The sequence below is a fragment of the Portunus trituberculatus genome, chromosome 22 (genome assembly GCF_017591435.1).
Source record: "Portunus trituberculatus isolate SZX2019 chromosome 22, ASM1759143v1, whole genome shotgun sequence".
NCBI lineage: Eukaryota > Metazoa > Arthropoda > Malacostraca > Decapoda > Portunidae > Portunus > Portunus trituberculatus.
In genome coordinates this window covers 6528568-6553981 of record NC_059276.1, presented here as the reverse complement: position 1 = coordinate 6553981, position 25414 = coordinate 6528568, and the positions used below count along the sequence as shown (strand labels likewise).

Here is a 25414-nt window from a genome sequence, read left to right as displayed (position 1 = left end):
ACCACCACCACCACGCTAACAAAACAATAGCAACAAACCATCCAAATACACCCTCTTTTCTTTTCACGCCCGTCAACTTTCCATGAATTTCAACTTTCACTCGTAAATCTCAGCTGTGAATTAGACGAAGCTTCATTCACTATGTTCATGAAGCGTAAAGATCCACTGAAGCAAGACCAAGGCACTCGCAATCTTACACACTCACTCTCTCTTTCTAACTCGACAGATAAGGTTCGTGGCAACTATGTCTTTGATGATTCGGATACACAACAGCTTAATAATCGAAGACACAGAGATGTCCCAACCGCATTCCAGATGATCCGAAACACGCGACTCGATCTCGGCTCCGGGTAAGTGTTCGGTTCTTTGGTTTGGTTGAGGTGGATGAGACGGATGGATGGATGAATGGAAGGATTGAGCGATGAGTGTATGGAAGTAAAGACAGAATGCGTTTACATCTTCCATATTTGTTTCTCTTACGTTTTTTTTTTTACAGATATTGAAGGTTTGCTGACTAACCTAATCCAACCTCACCTCACCTCACTTCACCTCACCTCACCTCACCTCACCTAATCTAACCTAACCAACTTTCTTCAGCCTCCAAGTTTTACCGTCTCTCTTACTTTTTTCAAGGTTTCTGAAGCTTTAAGTAAATTAGCCTAACCTAACCTCACCTTACCTAACCTAACCTAACTTACCCTAATCTTACCTAACCTAACGTTCTTAAGCTTTCCCTTTCTTATTTTTTCCCAAGTTTCTGAAAGTTTAAGTACATTAACATAATTTTAACCTAACCTAACCTAACCACATCCACCCTATATTCATCTCCCTTCTTATTTTTTTCCAGATTCCGAAGGTTTAAGGACATTCCAGGCAGGCTGACGCTACCTGAGTGCCTGGACGCGTGCCTGGAGGAGACTGCGTTCGTGTGTCGCTCCGTCATGCATTCTGATAAGTTCGACGCGTGTAGGTTGTCTAAGTATGACAAACTGAATGGCCAAACTGTTTATGATCCAGACTTCACCTACTACGAGAACCTGATGGGTGAGTGTGTGTGTGTGTGTGTGTGTGTGTGTGTGTGTGTGTGTGTGTGTGTGTGTGTGTGTGTGTGTCAAAAGTAGGAAGAGGATGACAGGTGAAGTAATAATAGTAGTAGTGATAGTGATAGTAAGTTTTAATAGTAGTTGTAGTAGTAGTGGTGGTAGTAGTAGTAGTAGTAGTAGTAGTAGTAGTAGTAGTAGTAGTAGGTAGTAGTAGTAGTAGTAGTAGTAGTAGTAGTAGTAGTAATAGTAGTAATAGTAGTAGTAAAAGTTCAATAACTATGACGTAAATTTGAATAGTTAGAAAATTGACTAACAGAGAGAGAGAGAGAGAGAGAGAGAGAGAGAGAGAGAGAGAGAGAGAGAGAGAGAGAGAGACCCAGCGCCCTTTGTCATCGCCATCGCCGTCACGGTTTAGAGAACCTGGTGGCGGATCGTCAAGTGGTGGCCGGGTCAGCGGACGTGGCGGTGACGGAAGGGCGCGGACAGAATGGCACGGAGGCGACGTCCACCACGCAGCGTGATGACGAGGCGAGGGACGAGGACGCTGGAAGAGGATCAGCTGGGGTCAACAACAACAATCGGTTCCTTGAGGACGACAGAGCTGGAAACGACCGATTCTTCACGGGGCGAGGAGGCGCAGGATTCGGAGCGTCGGCACAGGAGGCAGCGAGCGGGACAGGGACAGACTCGGCGCCGGCAGAGTGAACGACAGATTTGGAAGCGATAATGGCTTTGCTCTGGACCGCGACAGAGGAGGCAGCGACAGGGCCTTCGACAGGGACAGTGATAGAGCCTTTGACAGGGGCAGCGACAGAGGCACCGACAGAGGCACCGACAGGGCCTTTGACAGAGGAAGTGACAGAGGCAGCGACAGGGCCTTTGACAGAGGGAGTGACAGAGGCAGCGACAGGGCCTTTGACAGGGGCGGTGACAGAGGCAGTGATCCCTTAGGCTTCGACAGAGGCAGCTCAGGGGGTTCATTTGGCACTGGCTTCAATGAAAACAACCGCTTCTCGCCCCTGCGCCCCTCCACGCCCCTGGAGGAACGCCGCACAGGGTTTCTCCCAGTGTCCAGGGACAGGGACACCACGGGGGATCGAGCTGGTGTCAGTAGAACCTTTGGACGGCAAGGCATCGGGGCCACAGGAATCCTTGGCGCCGCAGGAGACTTGTTCCCCGCCGGTGAAGGTACCGCATCCCACGCCCCTCCTCCACCTTCCCTCCTGCATGATGAACTACAACCAGGCCCCTCCCCTACCCCTCCCTACGCTCTCCGGCCCTTTGAATAAACTGCATGGAAGCCCAACGCGCCTCTGTGCATGAGCGTGTGCGTGTGCGTGTGTGCATGTCTCGTGTGCATGTCTGGCTGCCCTTACTACTACCCCCATCCCTAACGCCCTCCCCCCATCGACGCCGCCTACGCCGCCGCCGCCATCCTGCTGCTGCTGCTGCTGCTGCTGTAGTGAATGATGAGATAATGCGTGACTTTTTGTACGTTACGCGGCTTTGGCTGTGCATGACTGTATAGTGACCTTGTGCATGACGCCCCGCCTGACACACACACACACACACACACACACACACACACACACGTACACTCGACTATGGACCTGCGTTTTATTTGTTCATTTGTTTATTCATTATCTAATTTGTTTATCTGTTCACGAGTTCGTTCATGCGTGCGTTCGAGTCGGCTGCTTCGAGTCATCACTGTTCGAATCACTGCGAGGCGAGGCGACGCCATTGCTTTCTCGTATTATCCTCGAAAAAACAAAGAATTTAACTATTTCATCTATTTTTTTCATTACAGGAATTTTCTCTCGTAACATTTTCCTCATTTACTATTTATCATTCTCTCTCTCTCTCTCTCTCTCTCTCTCTCTCTCTCTCTCTCTCTCTCTCTCTCTCTCTCTCTCTCTCTCTCTCTCTCTCTCTCTCTCTCCACCATTACTTAATTCCCCTTCCGCTTCGTTTTTCTCTCCCCCTCCACTTCCTTCCCTCCTTCCTTCTTCCTCTACTCACACTGTTCATTCATCGTTATCCATTCTCTTCCTCCTTTCCTTATCATTCCTTTTCTTTTTCTTTTATTTGCCTTTCATTTATCCATTTCCTTGCTCGTTATCTTATCTTGATCTTCCTTATTTTCTTTATTCCTTTTTGTTTTTCTCTTCTATCTCTTTCATTCTTCTCTCCTCTTATCCTCCTATTCTCCTTTCATTCACTGTCTCCCTCAATCTTATTTTCTACTTTCTCTCTCTCCTTTCTGGTATTCTTCTCTCCATCCTGCTTCTCTTTATCCCTCTCTTTCCCTTCCTCTTTTTCTTTGTCTCCATCGTTACCTCCTTCCCTCATTTCTTCCATCCCACCTCCATTAGTCCTTGCATCCTTCCCTCCATCCCTCCCTGCTTTCCATCTTTGTCCTTCTCCGAGATCCCTGCATCCATTCTTCCCTGCCTCAATCGGTCCATGTTTTCCTCCTTCCCTGCCTCTCTCAATCGCTTGCCTCTTTGTATCCATCCTCGCCTGCCTCCTCAATCTGTTTTCCTCCCTCCCTGCCTCCCTCAATCTTTGTCTCCCTGCTTTCTATCATTGCCTGCCTCCTCAATCTGCTTTCCTCCCTTCCTGCCTCTCTCAATAGCCTGCCTCCTTTCATCCATTCTTGCCTGCCTCCGCAATCTGTTTTCCTCCCTCTCTGCCTCCCTAAATCGCTGTCTCCCTGCGTGTTTTCTATTCTTGCCTGCTTCCTTTCATCCCTGCCTCCCTGCCTCCCTGCCCCCCTACATTCCCTACCTTTATTACAGGAAACCGTATCACCGGCACCAACCAAGGCGTCAGCGGAGGCAGGAACCCCCTCTCCCCCTTCCCTGGAGGAGGCGTGGAGGCGGGCGGGTTCACGGGCGGCCTTGGAGGAGGAGGTCTAGGAGTGGGAGGAAGTGGAGTAGGACTAGGAGGTGGCTTGGGTGGGTTTGCGGGCGGGAATGGCTTGGGGCATAGTGGCTTTGGGATTAGTGGCTCAAGATGTTCGGACTCAACTAATTTCGAACCTGTTGGAACGAGATTGAGGCTTCGATCGCCGTATATTCGTGACTTCGAGACGGTGGACAGCCTTGGTGAGTGTAAGAGGAAGTGCCTGAACGTCAGAATCTACACCTGTCGCAGCTTCAACTTCAGGTGAGACCATCCTTTTGTTGTTACCATTAGTGTTATTTTTAGTTTTTAGTTTCTGGATTGTGTTTAGAGGAAGCTAAGAATGTTAGTAAGGGTAAAAAGATGAGAGATGAGGAATTTCAAGACCATTAATTGTTATCATTAATATTGTTTCATTAGTGAGTGTGTTTGAAGGAGAATGAAGCTTAAAATCAATGCTCGTAAAGATAAGGAGATAAGTGGTGAGAAATGAGTGTCGTAGCTTCAATTTCAAGACCATCCTTTAATTATTGTTGTTATCATTATTGTTGTTTCATTAGTCACTAGTGGGTGTGTTTGGAGGAGAACGAGCCTCAGAATTCATGCTCGTGAAGATAAAAGAGATGAGAGGTGATCAATTTCAAGACTGTCCTTCTGTTGTTATTGTTGTTGTTATTTCATTAGTGTGTGTGTTTAGAGGAGAATGAAGCTAAAAATCAATGCTCGTGAAGATAAAAAAAAAAAAAATGAATGGTGAGAAATGGATGTTGTAGCTTAAGTTTCAAGACCATCCTTTTATTATTAGTAGTATTTCATTAGTTTGTGGGGAGTGTTTAGAGGAGAACGAAGCTAAAAATGGATGTTAGTAAAGGCGAAAGAGATGAGTGTTGAGGAATGAGTGTGGAATGGAGTGAACAGTTGAGAGAAGTAGATTGTTTCATGTGGTCAATGGTTACAGTGGACGGAAGAAACAGAGGTAGATTGTTTCATATGGTCAATGGTTACAGTGGGCAGGAGAAACAGAGGTGAAGGAAAAGTACTTGGTGGGCTGAGAAAGGTCTTTAAACATAAGGCAGTGGCTGTGAGGGTAAAGAAAGGGTCATGTAAAGGAATTATTGTGTCCACTGCGATGTAAGGTGGTAATGTGTAATGGAGAAAAATGGGGCCTGGTATATAGAGAAATTATTATTATTATTATTATTATTATTATTATTATTATTATTATTATTATTATTATTATTATTTCCATTATTACTCTTATTTTACGTAATTTTTACTACTACTACTACTACTACTACTACTACTACATTGTCTTCCATTTATAATATAGTATAACAACGTCTAAAACTGAAAGTATGCTGAATCTATGCTGAGTCATATGTTCCGCCATCGTGACACGCTCAGTAAGTCAGCATGTATCTGTCCCATTGTCAGCATGACCTAGAATCAGTCAGCAGTACTTAAAAGTCAGCATGAGTCAAGTTTATGCTGTCCAAAGTCATAGCTCAGCATTGCCAGTTTGAATTATGCTGCAAGTTCTTTGAAATCAGCATGTTATCGTATAAGTCAGCATGATAGTAAGCGAATCAGCATGGCCCTTGTGAACTCAGCATGGCCGTATCTGAAGACCATGTAAATGTTCTCAGTCAGCATAGATTTGTAGTCAGCATGAGTTAGTGTCCTATTCAGCATCATGCCTTTTGTCTTTCAGCGCGTTAGTCAGCATATGTAATTGATTAATTATTTATTTTGTCATTTATTTATTTGGTGTATTTAAAGTCAGCATGATTCTTTGTCAGCATGGTTATTTGTGTATGCATTTCTCTCTCTCTCTCTCTCTCTCTCTCTCTCTCTCTCTCTCTCTCTCTCTCTCTCTCTCTCTCTCTCTCGTATCTTATTTTCCTTCCATTCTCATCTTTTCCTTGATTTTCTACGTCTGTGATAAACAACTCTACTCCTTTTCCATCCCACTTTCTCTTATCCTATGCCTGTTCTTGATATCTTCCAAGCATGTCCTGCCTTCCCGTCCCTGCCTCACCTAGCACACACGAATGGCGCCTTTTCACAGGTACGACACAGTAAGAGACAATTGTGAGCTGTCTGATGAGAGCACGCACACCATTCTCCGCCTCAACAACCCATCACACTTCGAGACAGATGGCAGTGCTGACTACTATGAAAGAGGAATCGGTTCCGGGTCTGCCTGCCTGGACGGTAAGATGAAGAGTGGTGCTGGAGGCTGCCAGGTAGTGTAGACGTGACTGGAATGACTAAACTGTGATTTGATGGTGCTGGATGGAAGTTTAGGGGACTAGAATACTGTGACATCAACTAGAAGGAAGTTTTGTTACTGGCAAAGTGTTGGATGTTATTTTGGGGCATTAAATAGTATAGCCTTACCTGGAAAGACGTTGAATGAGTTTGGGATAGTTTTATAAAGTGTTTTGCAGGACTAGAATATTGTGATCTCAACTGGAAGGAAGCTTTGTTACTGGGAAAGTGTTGGATGTTATTTTGGGGCATTAAATAGTATACCCTTACCTAGAAAGACTTTGAGTGAGTTTGGGACGGTTGGAGGAGGTGACTGGAATACTGTGACCTCAACTGGAATGAGTGTGGAAGGAAGCTTGGTTACTGGAAAGATGCCTGATGTTATTTTTGGGAACTAAATAATGTAGCCTTAAATAGAACGATGCTAAGCGAGTTTGTGAAGTTTTAGAAGGTGTTTTAGAGGAATAGAATACTGTGATATAAACTGGAATGAATCTGGAAGAAAGTCTGGTTAACGAAAAGATGCTGGATGTTATTTAGAGGGAGTTTGGAACAGTTTTAGAGAGTGTTTTAACGTCCAAGATGACTGGAATTGCTGTGGGCTGTATGATGACTGGAATTATGTTGGAGTGCAGTGCGGTGGCTGGAATAGAGTGACCTTACCTGGAATGGCTGCTATTTATGGTTGCTGGAATGCTGTTATAAGGATGTTTGGCGGCTGAAATGGTATGGCCTTCGACTGGAATGAGAGTAAATGATCACTGGAATAGTTTAGAAGAATATTTTGGGCTTGGAATGAAAGTAAATGATCGCTGGAATAATTTAGAAGAATATTTTGGGCCTGGAATGATAGCAAATAGTGTTCGGGATTATATTTTAAAGAATTAGTGACTGGAATGACAGTAAGTGATCGCTGAAATAGTTTAGAAGAATATTTTGGGAACTGGAATGACGACAAATAGTGTCTGGAATTATTGCTGAGGATTAGTTTGCCGAATGGAATATTTGGAATGATTTTTGAAGGATACTTTGGCGTGTGGTCCTAACTGAAATGACCAGGGAAGAGTATTGACTAAAAAATTAAGCTCCCTGAATTGGAATACCTGGAATAAGACATTGGAACTTTTAACGGGAATCCTGAAAAAGGTAATAGCAGTTTTTAGGGAAAGTAGAAGTTTTGAATCGTATTTTGGGTTTTGAAATGACAGACAGTAATAGAAATGACAGTTACTTGACAGATGACTGACAAAAGAGACGTGACTTAGCAGCGAGGCGACAGTAGTGACATACATCTACACGCTGCTGACGAAGGTAAGTACTCCATTGTCTTCACTCACTGCTTCGTTTTTCAGGTGAAGCTTCGACACGGCGGTTCGAGTCGTTGGGGTTTATTAATTTACTTTTTTTTTAGTTTTTATTTATTATTTTTTTACGTGACAGCAAATGAGTGTTAATATTTGTTTGTGTTTGTTTCCGTTTCTCCTACTTTTCATGTCCTTGCTCTCTCTCTCTCTCTCTCTCTCTCTCTCTCTCTCTCTCTCTCTCTCTCTCTCTCTCTCTCTCTCTCTCTCTCTCTCTCTCTCTCTCTCTCTCTCTCTCTCTCTCTCTCTCTCTCTCTCTCTCTCTCTCTCTCTCTCTCTCTCTCTCTCTCTCTCTCAAGATCTTTCTTCCCTGACAACTGTGAGCTCTCTGACAAAGACTCCAGCACTCTTAGCGTCACCAACCCGGATCACTACGACGCCAACTCCCTCTATGAATACTTTGAGAGGACTGGTGACGCCGACGACTGCCTAGATGGTTAGTTTGGTGTCCTGCGCATGCGTGGTGCCTCTGTGGGAGTGTCCTGCGCATGGGTTCTGGCGAGGGAGGGAGAATGGGACGTAGTGGTTGTAAATTTCTGACTTTTCTAATTTTTTATTGAAATTAATGATGGTGGTGGTGATTTTTATTTATTTATTTTTAATTTTTCAGTTTCCTGCTTTTTGTGTGTACTTTTCTATTGTTGCAGTATCCATTCATTAAAAGAACACTCGATCTATCATTTTCAGTCGCCTATCAAGAGTTTATTATTCTCATTAGTATTCTTTATTGTCTTCATTCGTAATAGACGACATTTCACAAACTAAAGCTAACACTGCGTAGAATAAGTTTAATTTACCTTTCCTACAAATATTCCATTCACTTCTACAACTAAGTAAAAATCCAGTTTAGATAAGAGACAAGGAAGAGAAACCGTAGCGTGAGTTTCCGTGAGTTTACAAGACACATAACCAGTAAACGTTCGCTACACTGCATGAGAGATAAATATGTCTTCCTCCACTGACGCCCATAAGAAGACTGCACGGCGCACTCTCTTGGCCCCAGCGTTGCATGGTGTACAGGAATGCCACTGCTCTCCTCAGGGTCATGACACGCACTCTCTTCATGTCTCAGTTTGCAATGTCCTTCTCTCTGTTGATGTCTGAGTTTGCAATGTCCTTACTTTTAACACTTCTCTCTGTTTATGTCTGAGTTTGTAATATCTTTTCTTTTTACATTAAGTTTAGTTTCCTTTCTTTTCAACATCTTTTTTTGTCTAAGTTAGCAATTCCCTTTTTTATATTTCTTCTTTTGTTTTCTCTGTTGATGTCTTAAGTTAGCAATATCCTTACTTTTTACACTTCTCTTTCTCTTAATGTCTGAGTTATCAATATCCTAACTTTTTACAACAGAACGGGATTAAATACCTTAAGAACACCATAAAACACTCAAAACAAACCCAAAACACCCCAAAAAGGCCCAAAACCTCTTTAAAGCAAACACAAGGGGCCTAACCTATGTCTTTCTATTAATGTCTAAGTCTTCAATATCTTTCTTCTTACACTTCTTTTATTTCCTTCTTTCTCCATGTTTTAGTTAGCAATCTCTTTTCTTTTACCCTTTTTATCTGGGTTAGCGCTTATCTTTTCTTTCTCTTATTCTTTCCTTTTCTTTATTGTTTTAGTTAGCAATATCCTTACTTTTATTTTGTTTTTCTTTCTGTTCATGTCTGAGTTGGTAATGTCCTTTATTTTTACATTAATATTCCATTTCTTTGTTTTTAATCATCATATACTCTTCTTTGTTACTTTTTTCATCATTTTCTTCTCTCTTTCTGTTCATGTTTGTGTTTCCAGTGTCCTTTTTCATACACTTTTTTTTCCTTCCTATTAATGTGTTACCAAAATCTTTTCTTTTTTTACTTTTTTTTCCTTCCTATTAATGTGAGTTGGCAAAATCTTTTCTTTTTTCGGTTTTTTTCTTTGTTAATGTTTGAGTTAGCAAAATCTTTTCTTTTTATTTTTCTTTCCTTTCTATTAATGTTTGAGTTAACAAATTTTTTTCTTTTTAAGTTTTTCTTTTTGTTAATATTTGAGTTAGCAATATCATTTATTTTGACACCTTTTTCTTTTCCTTCTCTCTATTGATGTCTGAGTTAGCAGAATCTTTTCCTTTCTGTTTGTCTGAGTCAGCAATATTCTTTTTTTTCACATCTTTTTTTTTCTGTTAATATTTGAGTTAGCAATATCATTTATTTTGACACCTTTTTCTTTTCCTTCTCTCTATTGATTGAGTTAACAAAATCTTTTCCTTTTACACTTTTTTTCTTTGTCAATGTCAAAGTCAGCAATATTCTTTTTTTTCACTTATTTTTCGTACTTTCTATTAATGTTTTCTTTTCTTTTTGTTAATGTTCTTTCTTTTTAACATTTTTTTCCTTCTATTCCTTACAGTTTCAGTTTTCATCAAGTTTAGTTATTAGAGTTGATGATTTGCTTATTGTATTTGCAATTTTCACCTTCACTTCATGTCACTATTTGCAATCCTCACATTTGTTTTCAGTTTTATATTTTTTTTGCATTTAACGCTTCTCATTATATGTTTTATTTGGTTTTCTTGCTTTTTTCACTCAGTCGCAAATGTTTCGTTACAATTAAGCTTCTCTTTCCATTATTTAGAATTTGCCACGTCTCGTTTTCTATAAAATGTAAATTGCAATGCTTTTTTCTTATCTCTATTCCCCACACTCAAAGCTTTTCGTTATTTATTTATTTTTTTTTTTATCTATTCCTCACGATTACATTTTAATTGCCATGCATGTTTGTTTGGTTTATATATTTTTCCATGCTTTTATTTCTGGTTTTAATTGTTTTTTTTTTCTTTCCCTCCTGCCTGCCAACCTCTTTCCTTTCTTATCCTTATTTCCGTCTACTTATATTTACTCAACTTGTATCCTTCCTTCCTTCCTTCGATCCTTCTTTTATATCTTTCTTTTTTCCCGTCTGTTCTTCCTTATTTTCTTTGATTCTTTTCTTCTTTAAACTTTATATTCCTTTTCCTTTCTCGTTCCATTCTTTTCATTTCTTTCCCTTCCTCCTTCCTCAATTCCTTCAATCCTTCTACCCTCCTTCTTTCCCATTTTCTTTTTTTCTCGTCTGTCATTCCTTGCTTTCTTTCTTGGATTCTTTTCCTTTGAACTTCTTATTCCTTTCACTCTCTCTCTTACCATTCTTTTCATTCCTCCCTTCCCTTCATCTTTCTTCTGTTTTTCTTTTCTATCTCTCTTTTTATCTGTCTGTCTTTCCTTTCTTTCTTTCTTTGATTCTTTTCTTTCGTTTCTTTTTACGTAATATTCTTTCATTTTCTCTTACCATTCTTTTCATTCCTCCCTTCCCTTCATCCTTCTACCCTCTTTCTTGTCTCTTTCTTTTTATCCATCTATCCTTCCTTCCTTCCTTCTTTTCTTTGATTCTTTTCCTCCGTTTCTTTTTACCTCATTATTTTCCCTTTCTCTTATCATTCTTTTTCATTCCTCCCTTCCTTTCCCTTAATGCCTTCAATCCTTCTATCCTTTCTTTATTTCCGTCTGTCCTTCCTTACTTCATTTCTTTTTACTTCATATTCCTTTCACTCTACCATTATTTTCATTCCTATCCCTCTTCATCCCTCCTCAATTCCTTCTCTCCCCTCTGTCTCTCCCTCTCACACACCCCCAGTTTCCCAGCAATGTTACGAGGATGGCATGGAATTTTCCCTTCGAACTGACGAGCCGTTCAGAGGAAGAATTTACACCTACGGATACTACGACAGGTGTTACACGCGTGGGTCTGGCGGCTCTACCACAGTGCTCAAGATATCAGGTGCCAGAGGAGTGCCGGACTGCGGAACTATAAGGGTAAGGGTGTTAGAGTGTGTTAAAAGGTGTTAAAAGGTGTCTGAAATGGTTTGTTGGTGTTTGAAAGGTGTTAGTCAGTGTTTGAGTGCGTTTGAAGTTGTTAATGGGATTCTTTGGGGAGTTTAAGAGTGCTTGAGGGTTTTTGATAAAATTGCAATAGTGTGAAAGCGTGTTTGGGTATTTTTTTAAGGTGTTTAGTTGTGTTTAACCTCTTTATTAACAAGATGCGTTTCAATATTCATTCTTCTTACTATTTGGTGATTTTGTACAGCTTCAGAGACTTGTGTGGGCGATTAAATTAGTGAAGACCGTGGCCATTAATCTTCTGACCTCCATAGACCCTTGCTAATTTGAATAAAATGGTCTAATCGTACACAGATCTCAAAATAAGAATGCGTCCCAGTACTGAAGGGGTTGAAGATGTTTGGGAGTGTTTAGCAATGTTTAAGGGTGTTTAGCAATGTTTAAGAGTGTTTAGCAATGTTTAAGAGTGTTTCGACAGTCTTTAAGAGTGTTTGGCAATGTTTAAGAGTGTTTAGCAATGTTTAAGAGTGTTTAGCAATGTTTAAGAGTGTTTGGCAATGTTTAAGAGTGTTTAGCAATGTTTAAGAATGTTTGCCAATGTTTAAGAGTGTTTGGCAGTGTTTAAGAGTGTTTGGCAATGTTTAAGAGTGTTTAGCAATGTTTAAGAGTGTTTAGCAATGTTTAAGAGTGTTTAGCAATGTTTAAGGGTGTTTAGCAATGTTTAAGAGTGTTTGGCAATGTTTAAGATTGTTTAGCAATGTTTAAGAGTGTTTCGACAGTGTTTAATGGTGTTTCAACAGTTTTGAGGGCATATTGTATTATGTTATGGTGTTTGTGTATCCCTTGCAAAATTATAAACCGTTTTCTCTATCTGTTTCTCGTCTCCCTCGTCCTCGTTGTCGTGCTCGTCCCGCCAGTACGGAGACACCACCACCAACATCGTCGTGGTTCAGTTCTCCGACAACGTGCAGACTGCCATGGACAAACGCTACAACCTGACGTGCACAGTGGTGGGTCCCGACGAGGCTGTGGTCACCTCGGCATACATCGGTGCTGGGTAAGTGTTTGGCTCTCACCCTCGTCCTTCACACCTATTCACACACACACACACACACACACACACGGGTCACAGTATAGTTTGGGTGGGAGACGTCATCTGCACTCTCTCTCTCTTAGTTACTTTTCTTATACCTTCTCTTTCTTTCTCCCTCTTCCCTTCCACCTACTCCCCCCCCTCTCTCTCTCTCTGGATATCGTGCGTTTTATCCATATCTATTGTGTTCCTTTTGCCTAAGGGTCACTCTACGGGTATAATTTATGTGGGAGAAGCGATTTGTACTCTCTCTTGGTTGCTCTTCTTGTACCATCTCTCTCCCTTTCCTAAAACGTAAACAGTAGTCACTCTTACTATATTTTCTCCCTCTCCCTAAACCCTCAGATCCGGAGCGCCTACACCCATTGAATACCTGCCTGCCGAGAACCAGCTACAGTCTCAGGTGAAGCTCCAGATTATGTACAACGGGCGACCCACGACGACCATCGCTGTGGGAGACAGGCTTACCTTCCGCCTGGACAGTCTACGCGGCTACAATCTTGTGTCTGACATCTTTGCTACTGATGTGGTGGCTAAGGATCCTTTCTCCGGCCGCCAGGTGGAGCTCATCGACAGCCGAGGGTGAGACAGACAAGCAAAAGTATCCGAACTCTTTCCTGTCTGTTCTAAATTGTTTGCACTGTTTTCAAATTGTGTTCAAACAGGAATGAGGTTATAACGTAAGAAGAAATGGATAGAAATTGATAGATGAGAAAGAAGAACAGTGATAAAAGACTATATTTACAAGGAAAAAAGGTGAGATTGTATGTTTATTTGAGTTAATCTTTTTATGTAACCTTTATCCACTCTCCTTGTTGTGCTTATGAGATAGAAAACGGAGGTGACAGTACGTAAACTTGTCTAAACACTCACCAGACACACTGAACTAGACTATTAAGTACACACCATACACCTTCATGCAGTAAGGGGGAAAAAACCAACCTTGTGAATTCTTTGATAATTATTACAGTTCTCTAGCAAAGTCCTGAGAATATTTAACCCCTTCAGTACTGGGACGCATTTTTATCATGAGTTTTGGGTGGGTTTAGATGGTTTTATTGACATTAGGAAAGGTTTATAGAGGTCAGAAGATGAATTGCAACAGTCTTCACTATTCTAATCCTCTAATGAGTATCTGAATCTGTTTGAAATCACCAAATAGTAAACCGAATGAATATGGAAACGCGTCTTGGTAGGAAAGAGGTTAACACTATTTTCTCTTCCAGGTGTCCTCTTGATAACTACGTGTTCCCGGCGCTGGGCAAGGCGAGGGACGGGGACGGACTGGAGGCGGACTTCGATGCCTTCAAGATTCCTGAGTCCAATTACTTGATCTTCGAAGCGACTGTCAGGACCTGCAGGAGAGGATGCCAGCCGGTGAGTTTAGATTTGTATATTTCTTGTTTTTTTTTTTCTATATTATTTAATGATGTTTAATACGCTATGTTCTCGTTTTTCTTTTGTTTTACCATTGTATACTCTTGTGGAGGCTTTTTATTGTATTGATTTAGTTTCGTTTTACATTACTTTTGTGTGTGGAAGGGGATGGGTATTAATCTTTGTCGCTGTTATTGTTCTTGTTCTGTTGTTACAGTTTTAAGCTGTCACTTATATTTTTCATCCAGCTTTTACTTTCCCTTCCTAACACCATCATCTCTCCAAATTATTTAGTTCTTTCCTTCTCTAACGTTTTCTCTTCCTCCTCCTCCTGCTGTTTTTCTTGTTCTTGTTCTACTACTATTATGGCAGTGATCATCTACTTTTCATTATCATTCCACTCCTTTTTTCCTTTCCCAACACCATCATCTCTTCAAATTATTTAGTTCTTTCCTTCTCTAACGTTTTCTCTTCCTCCTCCTGCTGTTATTCTTGTTCTTATTCTTCTACTATTATTATGGCAAGCACTCATCTACTTATCTTTTCCAATCCACTCCCCTTTCCTCTACAAAACGTTTAGTTCTTTTCTTCCTCAACGTTTCCTACTCTCCTTCCTCCTGAGTCATCCCCATTTCCTTCCCTAACGTCCTGCTCCATCTTCTCCTCCAGGCCCTTTGCTCCCTCGGCAGTGGCAGGGCAGAGGAACAGTCATACGGTAGGAAGAGGAGAGATGCAGAGGACCCGAGTGGTGTGGAGGGCGGGGACGATGACGAAGAGGAGGAGGGGCAGATTCACGGTATTTATGAGGTGAGAAATGAGAGAAGATAGAAGATCGTTTTGGTGTTTGTAGTGTTGTAGTGTTCGTGGATAGCAGTTTGTGGTGTTGGTAGTGCTAGAATTGTAAGTGGAAGGAAAAGAACTACCACTACTATTACTACTACAACTTCATAGTGTTGTGATGTTTGTGCATAGGAGTTTGTGGTGTTGGTAGTGTTAGTATTGTGAATGGAAGGAAAAGAACTACTACTACTACTACTACTACTACTACAACAATAATGCAACAAACACAACCACATCGAGTCACACAACACGATTCAATTCCTTCAGGTTCTCCTTTCGCGGGATGAGTTCGGAGAGGAGGCAGCGATGACTTACCTGGACGAGGTGTGTGTGGCCCCAGCGGAGTACTACACACTGGTGGTCGCCCTGGCTGTCACTGTGATCTGCCTCCTGTGCTCCCTGCTTGTCTCCTACTTCTGCTTCAGGTGGGTGTTCAGTTTGTGGGGAGTTTACGTTATGTGTATTCTATTTAACTTGTAATTGTTTTTACTGTTGAGTTTTTAGTGAGTTTTGTGTTCATTTTGCCATTTTTGTGTATTTATTTAGTGCTTTTTTATTATTATTTTTGTTTGTTCTATTATTGTGATTCGGTTTTCCGTGAGTCTTTCTTCAATGTTCCTCGTTTTCTCTCATCCTTTTTCCTTTGGTATTTTTTTACGTCTGACTTTCTTTCCCCTTATCCATTACTTCATTTACCAGTGGCTAGCTGTTTGATCTCCATCTCACTGGTGCGGTTGGCGGGAGGAGTCTTAATTCCACCTTATACACGTTATTTCAAACACCTCAACGTTTACCACAGTGCTCGCCAATCACTCTTCTGCGCTAGACTCTCACGCTACACAGACGCTAAACTGACGCTAAACTTCATTACAGACGCGGCCGCAATCTGGATGAGAAGAACGCCACCGCTGATGCAGGAAACCCTTATCAGACAACCCCTAGCAAGTTCTCCTTTCCCGGGAGCCACGCGCGGACCCTCACACAACCCGCCAGGCAGGTGTAAGCTAGTATCTGTCCCGTGACCACCACCACCAGTACCGCCACCACCACAACACAAGTACCGCCTCACAGCCGCAGTCTCCACACCACTATAGGCAACACCACCAATGCCACTCACACGCTGTTTGCTAATAAATTATGTTTTTGTTTCAATTGTTTTGGTGTTTACTACTACTACTACTACTACTACTACTACTACTACTACTACTACTACTACTACTACTACTACTACTACTACTACTACTACTACTACTACTACTACTACTACTACTACTACTACTACTACTACTACTACTACTACTACTACTACCCTAAAGCTACTTGGTTTAACTCTGCTTGTTCTCGTGCTGTCTAGAGGCGGCTACGTAGCCATCCAACTGCTGAAACTCATGCCCTATATATTTCTGCCCGTAATCATGCCAAATCTATTCTCCAACTTACTAAAAACTCTTTCATCAATAGAAAATGTCAAAGTCTTTCCAATTCTAACTCCTCTCGAGATTTCTGGCATCTAGCCAATAATATCTCTAACAACTTTACTTCTTCGTCTTTCCCTCCTTTACTTCATCCAGATGGCTCTACAGCTGTCTCTTCTTTTCTAAAGCTGAACTCTTCGCTCAAACCTTTGCTACCAACTCAACTTTGGATGACTGGGCATATTCCTCCTACTCCACCCTCTGACTACTTCATCCCTAAAATTAAAATTCTCTTCTTACTTTCCTAACTGAATCTTGGTCATCCTCTTTTAGGGACTTCGGTGAAACCTTTGCTGTCGGCCTTGACATATCGAAAGCCTTCGATAGAGTCTGGCACAAATCTTTAATTTCTAAACTACCCTCCTACGGATTCTATCCTTCTCTCTGTACCTTCATCTCCAGTTTCCTTTCCGATCGTTCTATTGCTGCTGTAGTAGACGGTCACTGTTCTTCCCTAAAACTATCAACAGTGGTGTTCCACAGGGTTCTGTCCTATCACCCACTCTCTTTCTATTATTCATCAATGATCTCCTAAATCTGACTCAATGCCCTATCCACTCCTATGCTGATGATACCACCCTGCATTATTCAACAGCGTTCAACAGACGCCCAACCCAACAACAATTAAATGACTCAAGGCGAGATGCTATAGGACGCCTAACTTCTGATCTTTCACTTGTTTCTGATTGGGGCAGAGAAAACCTGGTTTTGTTCAATGCCTCAAAAACTCAACTACTACTACTACTACTACTACTACTACTACTACTACTACTACTACTACTACTACTACTACTACTACTACACACACACACACACACACACACACACACACACACACACACACACACACACAAACCCCTACACCTACCTGTACGCCACCTCCGTCACGGCTTCCACAGGTAACACAGCGATCGTTTGTTTGTTTGTCTCACCGTAGTTAACGAAGCACCTGTGTGTCACGTACTACACCTCAGAAATTGTGTGTTAATTCGCTTTTATTCAACATGAACAGCTGACAGTTTTATCTATATTCAATTAAGGTCCGTTACTAAGTTGTTTTTTATTCAATTTACTGTATGTGTCTGTGAATGCATGTGAATTAATAGTATTTTCTAGTTTTCTATCACATTTTATTAGCAGTGAAGGGATAACCTGCTTAGCCCCTTCAGTACTTGAGTTTTGGGTATGATTAGACCATTTTATTTACATCAGGAAGAGTCTATGGAGGTCAGAAGATTAATAGCCAGAGTCTTCACTATTTTAATCCCCAACAAAAGTTTCAGAAGCTGTATAAAATCACCAAATAGTAAGCAGAATTAATATGAAGACAGAAGAGGACTAACTTTAAATTGTACGAGGAATCAAAATTAATTCAGTATAGTCTCATCTAATCCTGCGTTTCTCTCTCTCCTGCAGTTACTTTCCTAGCGGTCCCACGGCCAGTGCACCGCAGGGAGAGGACGGGGCAGCCACCTCCTCCCGCTACCCAGACCCCTCGGAGCCCATCTACACCGACCCTGCGCTCTTTGAAAGGTAAATGAAGTGTTGAGTTCAGATTACCACCGTGTTCGAATCTCTCTCTCTCTCTCTCTCTCTCTCTCTCTCTCTCTCTCTCTCTCTCGGTTTGCATGTATATTTGTCATATTTTTTTACTTTTAGCTTTTTTATTAGTTATTTTTATGTTGTGTGTTGTAATTCCTTTAGTTTTTAGCTTGTGTTATTGTTGTTATTGTTATTGTTGGTATTTGTTCTTGATTTTGAGTAGTTTGTTTAATCTTTTTAGTTTAGATTGGGTTAAGTTGTTTCTCCTCTCTCTCTCTCTCTCTCTCTCTCTCTCTCTCTCTCTCTCTCTCTCTCTCTCTCTCCTTTCTGATTAGAGTTGCTATTTCCAGGTCACGTTCTGAGTCATCTCCGCAGCGCCGCTTTGGAGATGGGCAAGAATGATGACAAAGACGAGGAGGAGGAGGAGGAGGAGGAGGAGGGAAAAGAGGAGAAAAAAAAAACGAATTACAGGATAAAATACAAGAATTCTATTGATATTTTACTTCCGGCTCGTTGTAACTAAATAATTTCATGTTGGTTAGAAAATATAAATCCGTTTGAAGTTCCTACGTTCGTGAAGATCCGTGGGTCTCGCTGCCACTTGCTCTCCTTGCAGGGTGTGTGTTGGTGGCCACGGTGGGTGAACTATTGATTATTGAACCACGAGGAAGATCAAAAAGCAATGGAAAATCTGTATCGTTAAATTATGAAGCAAAGAAATAAAGTAATGTAAAGTAAAGAGAAAAAAGTAATGAAATGAGTAGAGGAAAATAATGAAATGAAGGAAATGTTTTGCGTTCATATTTGCTTTTAGTATTGAGAAATTTGATTAAAAAGTATCGTTGTTAAGTTATGGAAGAAAAAAAAAGTATTGTGAAGTAACGAGAAAAAAAATGATGAAACAAATCGTGGAAGATAATGAAATAAATTAAGTGTTGCGTTCATATTTGCTTTAAGTTTTGAGAAAGTTGCTTAGAAAAATAGTAATGCAGAATCAATAGTGTTGTAAACTTCTGGAAAAAAGTAAAAGTAACGAGAAAAATGATGAAATGATTAATGGAAGACAATGAAGAATAATGGAAATGTTGCGTTCATATTTGCTTTAAGTTTTGAGAAAGTTGCTTAGAAAAATAGAAATGCAGAATCGATATTGTTAACTTATGGAAAAAATAAAAGTAACGAGAAAAATTGATGAAATGATTGACAATTAATGGAAAACAAAGAAGAATAATGGAAATGTTACGTTCAGATTGCGTTTAGTATTGAAAAAGTTGCGTAAAGAATTTAGCTTCGAAAGAAACCCACCTTAAAACTGTTCAAAGCCAACAATTATTCTTTTCGAAATGTGAATCAACAACAACAAAGTGACATTCGATGAAACAAAAAAGATATAAAACAAAAAAGTATATATAAAAAAGTCGATCTTGCTACACTACAACAATCGCAAAAAGAAGAAAAATAAGCTGTTAATAATAAAAGAAAAGAAAATTAAGTGGTTTATATAGAGAAAAAAAAAGTGATCTGGGTAAACCTGAACTAAACCATAACATTCACAAAAGAAAGAAAAAAAAAGTATGAAAAAAAATATATATGGTCTGCTTGTCAACGTAAAATGACCGCTGACGTACCACAGACATCACTAACTTCTTCCTTTAACATTCTTTCCTATTTTTAAGTTAATTTTAGGAGAGACATTTTTTTACACCGCCAGTGACGAGGCAGGACTAATATACCCTTAGGCTGAGTCCAAATGGCCGCTTGTAACGACCTTCCCTAATCATATAAGTAACAGCGGTAATTTGTGCTTCCCCTGACGGTATCATTTGTCCCTAAGAACGGCCCACTCAGTAATCAATATATGACCAGCGATTATTTCACTTCATGCCCGAAATTATTAGAATTGTTAATTTTTTTGTGGGTTTACGTGAGTTTGTTTTCATATTTTTTCATTCATGTTCGCTTCGATATGTTAATTCTAAGTGCGTCGTTTTGTTTCGATTTCTATTTCTACTTTTGTTTATTTTTACCTTGAGCATTCTGGACCTGCTTGAATAAACTTTCCCTGCTTGTATTGTTTGGTTTTTCTTTCAGTTTTATGTTTATATAAGTTATCTTTGGTTTATTTTTTTCCATTTTGCTTTTTTCTTCATTTCTTCCTTCCCGCCTCGTCTTAGTTGCATTCTTACATACATACTTTTCTTCTTTCCGTTATTTTCTTTTCCTCTCTTTCTTTCGTTTATTCGGAGGGAAAAATGGTGTAATGGGAAGAGGATAAAGAAACGGACAGCTATTAATTTTTCAATGCATTTATTCAGCTGACACTCCCGCGCACAGTGAAGCAATAACAGGCAACAACAAAGAAAAGGCTCCAAGTCTACATTTTAGCCAGCCACCCCAAGATTTAGAGACCTTGCTTGTTCTCTCATACTGTTTCAAGGGCCACTGAGATGTTTGGTTGAGTTCTCGTGGGTGTTTCTCTCTAGTAATGGTGGATTCTTGTTAAACTGGAACTATAGAAACATACTTTAAAACTTCAGACTGCAATTTGAAAACGATTTCTTCTCCCGTCTGGACTGTGGTAGCAGAGATGGTGACATTAATTAAAGTAATCATGTTCCGGTGTCATGCAGATCATCTTCCCCAGGCAAATTTCATAGCAACATTTCTGATGCTCATGACAAAGGCCATCATGCTCACATTCCTGGAAAGAAAAGAAAATGAAGTTACAGGAGGATTATTGTTATTGTTATTGTTCATTAAAGAAGTAGAACTCGTGTCTTGGCGCCGCTTGGGATGGTTTGTGAACACTTGAAGCCGTCCACAGTCATGATAGACATACTCTTAAAACAAAGCTGCTCGCGTAAATGTCCGTTTATGTATCGTGAGCAGAAATTAATAAGTCTTTCTTACGTGAGCCACTGACCAAGATAAAACAACAACAACAAAAAGAAAAAAATATAAGGTAAAAAAAAAAATGTGTCAAGGTGGTGCCTCCTCCTCCTCCTCCTCCTCTTCCTCCTCCTCCTCTTCCTTACCGATGGTTCCCCTCCTGCCCAGTGAAGAGTGCATGCAGTTCTCGGACATCTTCCAGGGTGTGCTGGTGGGGGTAAAGGAATAATGAGTAGTAGTAGTAGTAGTAGTAGTAGTAGTAGTAGTAGTAGAAAAGTAAAACGTAACTCCATTCATCGTGATTACCTTCATGTCAACAACGTGTGTAATCATGTTCAGCTTGGCACACCTGTTGTCTTCCTCACGTGAGTCGTCTTCATTTCTCATACCTGCTTTGTCTTTACATCTTTACTTGGGGAACTTATTGAAAGTAAGCTATAACTAAAGCAATGATTTCCAAAGAGAGGAGTCCCAACAAAGTCAAAGCATGCAACGGTAACTCAGACAGGTACTCACGGTCACGGCACACCATGCGCAGGAGTAGAATGTTTGTTAGATCTCGGTGCGGGACGAGGTCTTTACAGCCGGAGATTCCCTTACACACCATACCCACCACCACCACCATCATCACCAGACGCACGCCACGATTCTGTCACCGTGGGAGTGATATGTTAACACCATCACCAACATCCTAAGAAAAGGTGATAGCTGACCTACACCAGAGAGGTCCTGTGCCATTGAAAACATACATTCTCACATCATCATCCATTCCTTATTCTGATCTTTTGTGCACAGGCAACTATAAGAAAAGAAAGCCTCTCCCCCCCTCCCTCCCTTCCCTCAGCCACTTGGTCTTGTTCCAGCCACGGACAGCAAGGCCCATCCTCTCATCATTTTGCACTCTTTTCCCCTTCAAACCAATGCAGGACTTTACTAGTGGGAATGCCGTGGTTTGAGGCGATACAAGTGGGACTGGGAGGTTTGCTTGTGTCTGACTCACCATGGTATCGAGGAGAGAAGGAAGGAAGGAGGAAGTGAGACGCACTGACTGCAGGATCCGAGATGCCTCCTTTAAGTATGATGTGTGTCCTGTTCTGGTGATTCCCCTGACCACCTGCACTTGTAGAGATCGATGTATTTTCCTACTTTATCTCTCTCTCTCTCTCTCTCTCTCTCTCTCTCTCTCTCTCTCTCTCTCTCTCTCTCTCTCTCTCTCTCTCTCTCTCTCTCTCAGCAACAGGTTTGTGACCTCAGAATGTAGTAAGAAAAGATTTGATGTAACATGTTATGCTTAATATATTTCCAAAGGCCACGGAGGTGAATAACGGAGCTCCCATGGACACTCTCCCTATTAATGATGTAGCATCTTTATTAAACCATCGCTAGAATCATTAAAACACCTGAAAATTCCACTCACATCCTTTAAATCTTGCTGAGAGTGATGGTTGGACGCCAGAACGTTTGAGATGGGGCTCCTGTAGTGGTGGTGGTGGTGGTGGTGCTTTCTACGTATTTGTTACATTGCTATGTGCTTTTCTTCTTTGCGTGACCTTTCGTCCCTTTCCTTCGTGTGTTCGGAGGCAAAAATGGTGTAATGGGAAGAGGTTAAAGAAACGGACAGCTATTAATTTTCAAGACATTTATTCAGCTGACACTCCCGCGCACAGTGAAGCAATAACAGCCAACAACAAAGGAAAGGCTCCAAGTCGACATTTCAGCCAGACATCCAAAGATTCAGAGGTCTTGAAAGAGGCGTTTTGAAAGACGTTGTTTTCTTGTATTGTTTTCAAGGGCCATTGAGATGGTTGGTCATGGTGGATTCTTGCTAAACTGCCGCTGCAACCACAGAGACACCATCTAAAACTTCAGGCAGCATTTTCAAACGATGCATTCTCCCGTCTGGACTGTGGCGGCAGAGATGGTGATGTTAAAATTACTAGAGTTCCGGTCTCATGCAGACTTTATTCTCGCCGCAGATATCAAAGCAGCATTTCTGCTGGCCAGGACAGTGGCCGTCACAGAAACACTTCTAGAAAGGAGAGAGAATTGAATTGTAGGAGAATTCTGTTATTTATTTATTTATTTATTTATTTATTTATTTATTTATTTAATTTTTATTATTATTATTTATTATTTATTATTATTATTATTATTATTATTATTATTATTATTATTATTATTATTATTATTATTATTATTATTATTATTGCTACTATTATTATTGTTATTGTCCGGTCTCCTTATACTACTTTGCTATTGATACATGGGAACTCCTCCTCTTCCCTTCCTTACTTGGACACCCGGTGGCAGCCCGCTCAGCCTTTGAGGAATACATTTGTTTGCAGGGCATCTTCCTATGCGTGCTGTTGGGGAGAAATGAATAATGAGTAGTAGTAGTAGTAGTAGTAGTAGTAGTAGTAGAAGAGTAAACAAACGTAACTCCATTCATCGTGATTACCTTCATGTCAACAACGTGTGTAATCATGTTCACCTTGGCACACCTGTTGTCTTCCTCACGTGAGTCGTCTTCATTTCTCATACCTGCTTAGTCTTTACTTTTCCTCAGACCTTGAATTGGGAATCTTATTGAAACTAGACTATATCTAGAGCAGTGACTTTGAAAGAGGAGAAACTCAACAAAGCTTATTGTACGGTAACTCAGACAGCTACACTCACGGTCACAGCACACCGGGCCAGGCGGGAATCTTCGGTCCTGGTTCGAGACGATGTTCGTACAGTCGAAGATGTCGCCACACACAACAGCCACCACCACCACCACCATCATCACCAGACACACGCCACGATTCTGTCACCGTGGGAGTGATATGTTAACACCATCACCAACATCCTAAGAAAAGGTGATAGCTGACCTACACCAGAGAGGTCCTGTGCCATTGAAAACATACATTCTCACATCATCATCCATTCCTTATTCTGATCTTTTGTGCACAGGCAACTATAAGAAAAGAAAGCCACTCCCCCCCTCCCTCCCTTCCCTCAGCCACTTGGTCTTGTTCCAGCCACGGACAGCAAGGCCCATCCTTTCTTCTCACCATTTTGCACTCTTTTCCCCTTCAAACCTTCAGTCTCCCTTCAGTTTAGTCTACCCATCCTTTCTTCCCTTCTTTCCACGCTCTTCGTCACCTCCATCTCTCCACTGCCACGCTCTTCATCTCCTTTCACCTTTCTTCTCATCCCACGCCACCAACACCACCGCTTGCCTAGCGTAGAGGCAAATGCTGTAACTGGGTTAGTTTTACAGCATATCCCAGAGTTGCCACTCCACCGGTGTACTGTAGACACACTGAACCACTTCTCACATGTGTTGGAGGGGTTGGTGATGTCTCCCATAAGAAATACACTATTCTTATGATGCAATTGCCAACGCTCTTAGAGACCACAGAAGGCAAGACGGCCCTGGTGGAGGTGACACAATGCAGGACTTTACTAGTGGGAATGCCGTGGTTTGAGGCGATACAAGTGGGACTGGGAGGTTTGCTTGTGTCTGACTCACCATGGTATCGAGGAGAGAGGGAAGGAAGGAGGAAGTGAGACGCACTGACTGCAGGATCCGAGATGCCTCCTTTAAGTATGATGTGTGTCCTGTTCTGGTGATTCCCCTGACCACCTGCACTTTTAGAGATCGATGTATTTTCCTACTCTCTCTCTCTCTCTCTCTCTCTCTCTCTCTCTCTCTCTCTCTCTCTCTCTCAGCAACAGGTTTGGGACCTCAGAATGTAGTAAGAAAAGATTTGATGTAACATGTTATGCTTGATATATTTCCAAAGGCCACGGAGGTGAATAACGGAGCTCCCATGGACACTCTCCCTATTAATGATGTAGCATCTTTATTAAACCATCGCTAGAATCATTAAAACACTTGAAAATTCCACTCACATCCTTTAAATCTTGCTGAGAGTGATGGTAGGACGCCAGAACGTTTGAGATGGGGGTCCTGTAGTGGTGGTGGTGGTGGTGGTGGTTGTGGCATTGATGATTACTGCATTCCATACTATGATTCAGGAAACTGGCACACATTCCCACCGAGGCAGGGATCATAGCAGCATTTCTCGCGTGGAAGACACTCAGGGTCGTAGTGGCAAGTCTGTAGGGAGATGCAGAAATATAACGTGTTAGATGCGTGTACGATTAAAAGTCTCCGTTTTCTTTCTTACGTCGTTTTCTCCGCGGATTGGTGTTGAATAAAAGAGTGAGAGGTGGTGGTGGTGGTGGTGCTACTAATTGGTTTCGGAAGCTTGATTTTCGTCGTCAGTTAGTTAAAAATACTCCTCCTCCTCCTCCTCCTCCTCCTCCTCCTCCTCCTCCTTACCGGGAATGGTCTTGGAGGAGGTCCCGGACACTGACGTCGCACGATGCAGGTTCCGGGGTGTTCTGTTGGGGAATAAGAGAGTAGTGGTGGTGGTCGTAGTAGTACTAGTAGTAGTAGTAGTAGTAGTAGTAGTAGTAGTAGTAGTAGTAGTAACAAAGGTATATGTTTCCCCCCTCTCTCTCTCTCTCTCTCTCTCTCTCTCTCTCTCTCTCTCTCTCTCTCTCTCTTTTCCGTGAATTTCTCATGGTCATTAATGTAATCATGGTTGGTCCCTTTTACTTTATATTTCCCACTCAAATCATGCCAAGTCTGTTCCAAAAACTCTTTCATTAGTAGAAGATATCAAAATCCTTCAAGGCCCAACTCCCCTCGTGGCTCATACTCACTGTCACAACACACGTACTGCCCCTCGGTGCCAAGGTACGGGTC

General features: G+C 41.4%; 1 protein-coding gene and 1 long non-coding RNA gene across 11 annotated transcripts in view; one reads left to right on the top strand and one right to left on the bottom strand.

The window, feature by feature from the left end:
* Positions 1 to 19837, top strand: part of LOC123507463 — a 109273-nt gene extending 89436 nt beyond the window's left edge. For 7 of the 8 annotated variants that reach the window (XM_045260355.1, XM_045260354.1, XM_045260360.1 and 4 more), the window contains 13 exons: positions 227 to 350; positions 848 to 1044; positions 3845 to 4214; positions 6019 to 6164; positions 11237 to 11415; positions 12357 to 12496; positions 12878 to 13114; positions 13759 to 13909; positions 14579 to 14716; positions 15017 to 15174; positions 15623 to 15748; positions 17641 to 17757; positions 18117 to 19837. In XM_045260355.1, coding sequence (XP_045116290.1) covers positions 227 to 350; positions 848 to 1044; positions 3845 to 4214; positions 6019 to 6164; positions 11237 to 11415; positions 12357 to 12496; positions 12878 to 13114; positions 13759 to 13909; positions 14579 to 14716; positions 15017 to 15174; positions 15623 to 15748; positions 17641 to 17757; positions 18117 to 18168 — 2135 coding nt within the window. In that variant the 3' untranslated portion in view covers positions 18169 to 19837. The remainder of the gene's footprint in view (positions 1 to 226; positions 351 to 847; positions 1045 to 3844; positions 4215 to 6018; positions 6165 to 11236; positions 11416 to 12356; positions 12497 to 12877; positions 13115 to 13758; positions 13910 to 14578; positions 14717 to 15016; positions 15175 to 15622; positions 15749 to 17640; positions 17758 to 18116) is intronic. The other variant, XM_045260356.1, reaches the window with a different exon arrangement.
* A 219-nt stretch (positions 19838 to 20056) lies between these two features.
* On the bottom strand, positions 20057 to 24277 carry LOC123507466. 3 transcript variants are annotated; one of them, XR_006675659.1, is made up of 4 exons: positions 24170 to 24232; positions 21172 to 21304; positions 20802 to 20863; positions 20057 to 20467 (listed from the first exon to the last, which is right to left on the bottom strand). It is a non-coding gene; the product is annotated as an uncharacterized LOC123507466 (long non-coding RNA). The 3 variants fall into 3 exon arrangements; XR_006675658.1 differs by lacking the exon at positions 24170 to 24232 and adding an exon at positions 21656 to 21768; XR_006675657.1 differs by lacking the exons at positions 20057 to 20467; positions 20802 to 20863; positions 21172 to 21304 and adding exons at positions 21932 to 22684; positions 22948 to 23018; positions 23332 to 23461 and having other exon boundaries at positions 24170 to 24277.
* Positions 24278 to 25414: the final 1137 nt, after the last annotated feature.